This window comes from Medicago sativa, chromosome 6 (assembly GCF_051527215.1).
Source record: "Medicago sativa cultivar Bolivia chromosome 6, Bolivia_mono, whole genome shotgun sequence".
NCBI classification, from domain to species: domain Eukaryota; kingdom Viridiplantae; phylum Streptophyta; class Magnoliopsida; order Fabales; family Fabaceae; genus Medicago; species Medicago sativa.
In genome coordinates, this window is record NC_140754.1 from 87,936,935 (window position 1) to 87,947,472 (window position 10,538).

At 33.3% G+C, this 10,538-nt stretch overlaps 1 protein-coding gene and 1 pseudogene across 1 annotated transcript; one reads left to right on the forward strand and one right to left on the reverse strand.

Annotated features, from left to right (window-relative positions):
* The first annotated feature begins 571 nt into the window (after positions 1-571).
* LOC146917876 (uncharacterized) lies at positions 572-10,390 on the forward strand (annotated as a pseudogene).
* Positions 3,710-6,958, reverse strand: LOC146917877 (mitochondrial metalloendopeptidase OMA1-like). Its single transcript, XM_085716651.1, has 3 exons — positions 6,006-6,958; positions 5,562-5,689; positions 3,710-4,434 (listed from the first exon to the last, which is right to left on the reverse strand). Exons 1-3 carry the CDS (start codon positions 6,855-6,857, stop codon positions 4,116-4,118), a joined length of 1,299 nt encoding a protein of 432 aa, XP_085572777.1. The 5' UTR covers positions 6,858-6,958; the 3' UTR covers positions 3,710-4,115.
* Positions 10,391-10,538: the final 148 nt, after the last annotated feature.

A 10,538-nucleotide genomic window follows, 5' to 3' on the forward strand; every position in this document is an offset into this window, starting at 1 on the left:
AACATTGACTGCACTCATCAAGGGTCTATGTCTCAAAGGTGACATCCATCGAGCATTGCACTTTCATGACAAGGTGGTAGCGCTTGGATTTCATTTGAACCAAGTTAGTTATAGTACCTTGATCAACGGGTTATGTAAAGTTGGAGAAACAAGAGCTGCCTTGCAGTTGTTTAGACGTGTTGATGGAAAATTGGTTCAACCTGATGTGGTAATGTATAGTGCGATTATTGATGGTATGTGCAAAGATAAACTTGTTAATGATGCTGTTGATTTATATTCTGAAATGGTTACTAAGAGAATTTCTCCGAACATTGTAACTTACAACACTTTGATTCATGGCTTTTGCGTTGTGGGTCAATTGAATGATGCATTTGGTTTGTTGCATAAAATGATATTGGAAAATATCAACATTGATGTGTATACCTTTAATATATTGGTTGATGCACTTTGTAAGGAAGGAAAAATGAAAGAAGCTAAAAATATGTTTGCTATGATGATGGAAAAAGGCATTAAACCTAATGTCGTCACTTATAGCTGCTTAATGAATGGATATTGTCTTGTTAGTCAAGTGAACAAAGCTAAGATTATGTTCAACATTATGGCCCGAAAAGGAGTGGCTCCTGACGCCCATAGCTATAGTATCATGATTAATGGATTTTGTAAGATTAAAATGGTGGATGAAGCCATGAATCTCATTGAAGAAATGCATTGCAAACAAATTTCTCCTAATGTGGTAACTTACAGCTCCCTTATTGATGGTTTGTGCAAATCGGGGAGAATCTCATATGCTTTGGAGCTTGTCGATGAAATGCATGATAGAGGTATTTCTCCCAACATTGTAGCTTACAACACTTTAATTCATGGCTTTTGTGTTGTGGGTCAATTGAATGATGCATTTGGTTTGTTGCATAAAACGATATTGGAAAAAATCAACCCTAATGTGCATACCTTTAATATATTGGTTGATACACTTTGTAAGGAAGGAAAAATGAAAGAAGCTAAACATATGCTTGCTATGATGATGGAGAAAGACATTAAACCTAATGTCGTCACTTATAACTGTTTAATGAATGGATATTGTCTTGTTAGTCAAGTGAACAAGGCTAAGATTATTTTCAACATTATGGCCCGAAAGGGAGTGACTTCTGACGCCGATAGCTACAATATCATGATTAATGGATTTTGTAAGATGGAAATGGTGGATGAAGCCATGAATCTCTTTGAAGAAATGCATTGCAAACAAATTTTTCCTAATGTGGTAACTTACAATTCCCTTATTGATGGTTTGTGCAAATCGGGGAGAATCTCATATGCCTTGGAGCTTGTCGATGAAATGCATTATAGAGGTCAACCACCTAATATAATTACTTACAACTCTATATTGGATGTTTTATGCAAAAACTATGATGTTGACAAGGCGATTGTATTTTTAACGAAACTTAAAGACCGTGGTATTCAACCAAGTATGTACACGTACAATATTCTTATCTATGGATTATGTAAAGTTGGAAGGCTAAAGGATGGATGGAAGGTTTTTGAAGATCTTTTGGTCAAAGGCTACAATCTTGATGCATATACATATACCATTATGGCCCATGGGTTTTGTAGCAAGGGTTTATTTGGTGAAGCATTCACCTTGCTGTCAAAAATGAAATAATATAGCTGCATTCCAGACACTGCAACTTATGGAACAATTATCCAGAACGGAACTGCATTTCCTTCTACTGCAAAAGAATTGTATAAAAATACGGTGTCTGAACTGGTGAATAGTTGCAGGAGTAGGCTTACGTTGGTTGAAAACAAGCATGAGTATATTTTTAATGACGAAGACAACATTGACTGGCAGAAAGGAGCATTGAAACAGAACAGATGCACCACAGTACTTTAATTCCTTGCTAAAGTAAGATGCAATACAAAATGAACCAAAAGAGTCATGTCGAATCATAGTTAGATAGTTATATTAGAATATTAAAAAATCGATATTGATGCATCAAACATAAAAATACAAGGTCGCAGGTCATGAACCTTTAAAGAAGAACTAGTGTAAACAAACGTAAAAATACATCAAGCCGTTGCCACCATTTTTCTGTCATCAGCACCATTGTCAGCCTTGCATGTACGTGCATTTATAGACATAGCTGGCTAGTTTTCTAGCGAAAAAGTTGCTCTGCCATGCCGGTCTTACAAAAATTATTCTGCTAGGCTTTGTCTTTCTACAATAAAGTCACAGCTCTATTGTCTCTAACTAACTCGCTCTCTTTCATTGTCTGCATCACATGCATGATGCTCGATCAAACTAGTAGAAACAACAATCTTCCTGCCAGGGAAACATGTGGCATAAACTTTTGGATTATTTATAGTAAACCTCCCAATTCAATCCATCCAAATGCGACAAAGAAGGAGGTGACCTTCGAATTAAAGGCAGCCAAAGGCGATGCAGAATGGTAAATACTCAGAAACAGACCTCATTTTGTTCATCTCTTTATGAAATCTCCTCATGTTGTGTATTGATGAATCAAATATTTATTTATTTATTTATTTATTTATTTATTTATTTATTGTTTTGATCAAATAGGAAACAGTGAAGGGAAAAGAATTGTATATTCACATCATTCTAAAGTCAACATCTAAACTACGAACCTCAAAAAAACAGAAAATCATTTCACACAAATTCCATAAACAAAATCATTCAAACTAACAAAATGACATAATCATAAACAATAACACTAAAAAAAAAAAATTCAAAAATCGTTATTCTGTTGATAATTGAAGTAACACCTAAGGCTTTGTTTGGGAGTTTGGAGGGGAGGGTTTTGGAAAAAAGGAAGGAGCAAGTGGAACAAATAGAAAACATTGGGAGGAGAGAGCTTTGGAGGAACTCAAAATCCCCCTCATTTGGGGGAACTCAAAAATTGCATTGGGGGAGGGTTTTGGGGGGTTATGGAGGGTTTATATGAATTTTTCAAATTCAATCTATGTTGTTATAATATTCTTAAAATTAAAAGTATATTAATCATAAGTATTAGTTTATCATTCTCTAAAAAGTTGTTCTTTCAAAAAATGTGAATTTTTTGTCCATTTTTCTATATATTTCTAACCCCCCAAAGCCCTCCTCTCCCTTCCCCTCCAAACTCCCAAACAAAGCCTAAGTGAATTAAGAAAAAAAATGAATCAATTATTTGAATCAAATTGAATTGAAGAGAAATGTAAAAAATAAAAAATTTCATTATTCCATTAATATTTGAAGCAACACCTAAACACTTCATAGATTTAGCAAATAAAATATAACTACTAATCAAATCAAATTGAAATTGAATTGAAATTGAAAATGAATTAAAAGTGGAGTGTTATGAATATTATAAGTGGATGTCCATATAACAATTGGGTTATTGGGTCATACTATTAGCTTATTGGGCTATATTATGTTTGCTCCCCAAGTCATTGGTGCTTGTTCCCCAAGTCATTGTATTTCTCTATAAATAGAGCTTATATGTAACCTAATTGTACACATCACAAGAGAATAATAGAATCATCTCTCTTTACTTTCTTTCTCCTTCTCTGCTTCTCTCTACTTTATTCTCGTTCCTATTTCTTTAGTTTCATAACAATTTATACTTTTTATGATATTTCTTGTTTTTAATCTAAAAAATTAGTGAAATTTAATCAAACTTCTCTAGATTTAAATGTATAATCTGCAAAAAAAATATAATTTATTAGAGAACAAAAGTTCATTACTTTATTTAAACTAATTAATTAGTTTAAAAAAAAATACAGAAATTATGCAACACAAGTGATGGTTCCACGAATGATTTTCATAATGTATGAGCATATGCAAGTGTGCCTGTTGAATCGTCCATAATGGTTGGCCTTCACTTAGAAGCTCCATCTCAAAGCCATGGAGGATCAAAAAATGGGGTTATCCATACCTAAACCAATTTTTCACCTTGCACTTGCTTTGACTACTTTTTTGCAGAAAAATGTTTTGCCAGACAAAGCTTTGTTTGTGTCCAAATTTCGAATCAAAATAGTTACTACTTGGAAAACAACGAGCTTTAAAGAGCCTAGATACCATACAATCATTGTAGTCCTAAAGAAAAAAAACCTTCAACCCCTAGTCAAGCTCTTACATTCTCATATATAGTAAGAGCTTCATCCATTACCTGAGCTTTAGCGAGCGATTCGGCTCTTTTTCTTACCTGAGCTTGAAAGAGCAATTCAGCTCTTTTTGTTTCCTCAGCATGAGCATGCAATACAGCTCTATATTTTGCCTCGGCTTCAGCTTTAGATATATGAGGTCGATGTTGAGTAGAGCGATAATCTGTAAGCATAGAATCACGATCAATGAATTTCTCTAAGACCGTAGGAGCCACATGAGGATCATAGCCTGCTGATGCGACTAATAGAAGCCCAATGTAATCAGCTTCTTTTTCCATCCTGAATGTCGTCAATAAATTTTGTTATGTCACAAATTTTTAACCAACAAATTACCGTCCTTAACCTTTCCACAATCAATATTGCATCCTAAAACGCTTAATATTATACAATTTTCTATTTCAACCAAGAAATGTGGGCTTAATTACACAAGTGGATTTGTTGCCTATTCCTATAATTTTAGATCATGTCACAGGAACAATGCTAGGGAATATTCTAGCTATCACTACCAGCTCATACGTTTCACTAGTTCATAACAATGCTGCAGGTTCTGTAACAATGCCGCTGGTTTGGCCCGATGAGGATTGGGCGTATCACGAACAACATTGAAAAAGAATCAAACTGTGACTAACAGTTCTTGAACTATACGAAACCAGTTCGGTTTAGTTCAATTTATGAAATATAGTTGCAGTTCAGTTCAGCAATTTGGTTTTTGTCTTTTTGAAATAGTCCTAATTTCTAATACTTGATTTGGTTCGGTCTTTTATTTAATTTCAATTGTCCTAGTTATCCTTAGTATAATTTGGTTAAAAAAATCCCAGTTTGGTTTAGAAACTACAGAAATGGTGCACCAAATCTCTATAAAAGTTGGTTCGAGGCAATTCGATAAGGGTTCAGTTCAATTTTTCTGAACTGTGGTAACAGTTCGGTTTGCTTCCTGAACCGAATGATAATTATTCTAGAGAGTAGGTACTACTAGGTATAATAAGTTAATAACTCCGAGAACATTTAATCATTCATATAACAGTTAATAATCATTCATTTATGCGAAGGACATGATTCGCAACCCTTGATTTAAAGAAAGGGCTGCGTTTTAAGTTTACTTTTTTTTAATTTTTTGACGAACTTGTCAACTCGCAAAAAAAAAAAAATGCGAGTCTTTTGAGTTTGTGCGGAAAACAATTCTGCTTGCGAGTCAACTTGTTTTGGGAGGCCAAAATTGTAAACTCGGCCTGGTAACACTAATTGAGCCAAAATTTATTAGTCTTTGACCTAATTTCATGTTTTTCACTTCTCTTACTATCTAATATTTAATGCGCACTCCTATTCTAACCTGTCTACCAATGAATTATTAAAGAACATCACAAAAATTCAATTGTTATAAAGATAAACAATGGAGGAATCATTACCTTTCTCCGAAAGGTCGCCAAAAGAAAAGTGATGACAGTCTGTTATTATCACTACTATGTCTGAGTTCTGAAAACCACTGATTATGTGTAAACTGCTCAGCACTGTGTCTGGCTACAACATGTCCAACCTAATTACCAAGCAGCAAAGTGTTAGATTTTATGTCTCTTAAACATATTAAACTGCAAAAAAAATGACCTTGTTTGGATAAATAGCTCAATTAAGCACGTTTCGCATAAGCTTTTGTTATACAAGTGCTTAAGTATAAGCTGTTTCTATAACAAAAGATAAAATAAAGTCAATTTGTTTTCATTTAAGCTGTAAACATATATCATGTCATAAATTGTTTCCATAATATCTCTCAAATAGACTCAGAAGCGCTTAGCAAGTAGATAAATTCAAATAAGTTAATCCAAACAGACATAAAGAGCGAATGAAATGAATACCTCACGTCCGATAAAAGTTGCTATCTCTGCATCACTGCTAAAATGTTCAAGCAAACCGGTGAATACAACTATCTTCCCACCAGGTAAACAAAAGGCATCAACAAAAGGCTTATTCACCACCAAAATCTCCCAATTCAGTCCATCCAAATGCGACGTATAAGGTTGCGAATCTTGTTCCTTACCCTTCTTAACCCATTTGTCATCAAGTTTCTCATCCTCCATCTGCCAATTCCCTTCAACTTTTCCTTCATTTTCTGAACCATACCCTAAATCACTCCGATCAGTCTCCTTATTCAATGTTTTCTTCATCGCATCGATAATATTGTTCGCTATCATCCCAACTCTCACACTTTGAGGGTGTGTTGCCGGCAACAACTCATTTTTAAAGTCTGCCTTCATCTTTTCATAAACGCAGTCTCCAAGCTTCTTCTCCATGGCATTTGAAACTAGAATGACATGTGTTCGGTTTGTGTAAGGAATAGTTTCCATATTTTGATAACACACAGTAATTAAAACACCTGAACCAACAACTCCAAATACAACACCGAAAACATTTTTAGGATCTTGAAACCAATCTTTTGCCCCTTTTGGCATAAAATGCCACACATTTTTAGGGTTCAAAGAGTAAAATCTCCTAAAACTCTTGTTAATTTCAAAACCACTTGTTCCTATTCTCTTAGAAAACCTATTATAGGTAGCACCTTTGGTAGCGAAATTAAAATAGCGAGATTGGGAAATTCTGGTGCTAGGCTGAAAAATAGAATTATGAGATGGAAGCCTTGAAGTTGAAGTTGAAGGCAATGCATGTAAAGCTTGAACAATAAGCTTTCCTGTACTTCTAAACCAAGCCATGAGTGAAAAATGGGAATGAAATTCTGAATTCTCTAACTTACTTCTCAGTTGCTTAGTCAAAACAATACTATTATATTAAGTCTACGTTGCCTATTATAACTAACTTGTTTCACAAGAAATAAAAAATTAATTAAAATATGTTAAACTAGTTTGGATATACTTGGATTACCATGTGTTACGCTAGTTTGTTTTGTTAGTTAGGTGGAACAGGTTTTATGGATGTGTTAAGATAAATTCACATGAATTTAAAGGAAAAATGACTAACTAAATAATTTTCTTTTTTCCTTCAAAAGAAAACAACCTCTTTCACCTCTTTTGGGCTGACTTTTTCTCTTTCTAAAAATGTCCCCTCAAGTTTGAATACAAATAACACATGTAACAAATAAATAAGAATAAATTTAAATATTAAAAAAAATGAAACAAACACGATATGAATATTTTTTTCCTTTATCATTTAAAAAGTGTAACAAATTAGATGGGTATATTTATAATTACTTTTTCATTATCCCAAATTTAGATTTATATTTTTAGTTTTAATCAAAATCAAAATTTCATAAAAAAAAACACTATTAATAATTTTCAAACGTTAGCACAATAAAAAGCCCGTCTTTTCACTAGTAGATATAAAGAAAACAACATCTTTCAGCTCTTTTGGGTTGACTTCTTCTCTTTCCAGAAATACCCTTAATTTTCAATACAAATAACACATGTGACGAAAAGATAAAAATAAATTAAAATATTAAAAAAAATGTAAATAAGAATATTATGTTTGTTTTTTTTTTCTTTTATCATTTAAAAAGTGTAACAAACTAGATGAGTATATTTATACTTACTTTTTCATTATTCTAATTATACCCTTAAACAACTTTTTCTATAATAATAATTTTTGTTGGTGTCATTGAAAAAAAGAATTTAGATTGTATTTGTTATATATATCGTTGGTGTCATTAAAATAGATAATTATTGTTAGTTTGGTTTGTTATAACTTGAAAGCAACAAATATTTATATTTTTAGTTTTATTCAAAATCAAAATTTCATAAAAAAAATTGGTTCATAATTTTTAAACGTTAACGTAATAAAAAGAGCGGAAAGACATGCACGTGAGTGCCCGCCTTTTTGCTAGTAAAAATAATATTAATTGAGATTTTCACATGAAATTATAATTATAGTATATATAATTTTTACTATAATTAATACAAAAAACAAGTGCATGTTACAAATCATATACTAATTACTAAGGATTAATTAACTATTTTTAGTATTACATAAAATTATAATTATAGTATATATAATGTGTGGGCACAGGGCGGACTGGACACTTGAATTCACATATCTGCGTCTATACCCGTTCAAACTTGCGGATAATTACCATCCCTACCTCTAGTCCATTTGTAAGAAACAATGTAAACAGAAATTGATATATTTCCCTTCAAAAAAAATGATATATTTAGTTCATAACATAGATCAAATGAAAAGGATGGGAGTGAGTATTTTGGAAGAATAGATGGAGTAATAAATTTGAATGGATTCTTTTATATTAGCAATAAAATTCTAAAAACGTGACATTTTGGTGTGAGTGTGTGTATAACAGAAAAGAACACAACAGTAGGTTTTGCAGTGTCACCGTGACATAATGTCACACAAGTGCTGTCCTCGCTAGACCATTGAATCCACGGCACTTCTTAATCTGTTTCGCTAAACCACTGAATGTAAGAAACAAAAAAGTAGGTTTTGCAGTGTCGTGTCAAAGATTCACTAAAATGGCATTCTTAATCTGTTTTGTTGCAACTTTGAGGTTTGTTTTAAATCCAAGCCCTAAATTTTCAAATTCAAGATCATACTCTCAATTCCATGATGAAGCGGAACACAGTCTTGTTTCCTTATTCAATAGCTTGCTTCATCAAAATCCTTCCCCACCCATTTTTACATTTGGTAAAATTTTAGGTTCCCTTGTCAAAGAAAACCATTACACCACTGTTGTTTCCCTTCACCGACAAATGGAATTCAATGGAATTGCATCTAACCTAGTTACTTCCAACATATTGATCAATTGCTTTTCTCAATTAGGTCAAAACTCTTTTTCCTTTTCCGTGTTTGCCAACATTCTCAAAAAGGGTTACGAGCCGGATACCATAACATTGACTGCACTCATCAAGGGTCTATGTCTCAAAGGTGACATCCATCGAGCATTGCACTTTCATGACAAGGTGGTAGCGCTTGGATTTCATTTGAACCAAGTTAGTTATAGTACCTTGATCAACGGGTTATGTAAAGTTGGAGAAACAAGAGCTGCCTTGCAGTTGTTTAGACGTGTTGATGGAAAATTGGTTCAACCTGATGTGGTAATGTATAGTGCGATTATTGATGGTATGTGCAAAGATAAACTTGTTAATGATGCTGTTGATTTATATTCTGAAATGGTTACTAAGAGAATTTCTCCGAACATTGTAACTTACAACACTTTGATTCATGGCTTTTGCGTTGTGGGTCAATTGAATGATGCATTTGGTTTGTTGCATAAAATGATATTGGAAAATATCAACATTGATGTGTATACCTTTAATATATTGGTTGATGCACTTTGTAAGGAAGGAAAAATGAAAGAAGCTAAAAATATGTTTGCTATGATGATGGAAAAAGGCATTAAACCTAATGTCGTCACTTATAGCTGCTTAATGAATGGATATTGTCTTGTTAGTCAAGTGAACAAAGCTAAGATTATGTTCAACATTATGGCCCGAAAGGGAGTGACTTCTGACGCCGATAGCTACAATATCATGATTAATGGATTTTGTAAGATGAAAATGGTGGATGAAGCCATGAATCTCTTTGAAGAAATGCATTGCAAACAAATTTTTCCTAATGTGGTAACTTACAATTCCCTTATTGATGGTTTATGCAAATCGGGGAGAATCTCATATGCCTTGGAGCTTGTCGATGAAATGCATTATAGAGGTCAACCACCTAATATAATTACTTACAACTCTATATTGGATGCTTTATGCAAAAACGGTGATGTTGACAAGGCAATTGTATTTTTAACGAAACTTAAAGACCATGGTATTCAACCAAGTATGTACACGTACAATATTCTTATCTATGGATTATGTAAAGTTGGAAGGCTAAAGGATGCATGGAAGGTTTTTGAAGATCTTTCGGTGAAAGGCTACAATCTTGATGCATATACATATACCATTATGGTCCATGGGTTTTGTAGCAAGGGCTTGTTTGGTGAAGCATTCACCTTGCTGTCAAAAATGAAATAATATAGCTGCATTCCAGACACTGCAACTTATGGAACAATTATCCAAAATGGAACTCGCATTTCCTTGTACTGCAAAAGAATTGTATAAAAATACGGTGTCTGAACTGGTGAATAGTTGCAGGAGTAGGCTTACGGTGGTTTTGTGCCGAAGAACCACACTCTATAATAAGATTGTTGGGTTGAGTTTTTACTAATTGTGTTGCACCTCTAGTCAATAACAAATATCTTGATGCTTTATTTGATAAAAACAAAAATCATTTCAAATAGCAAGAGGATGAATCTGTTAGTCTTACGGTAAGCCATACACCAATGTATGGAAGCCCTAAAATATGCAAATTCTATTCAAATACCAATGTGGATTGATTGGAGCATATTGGAACTGCTACGTGGATGACACGTGTAAGAACTGGTTATT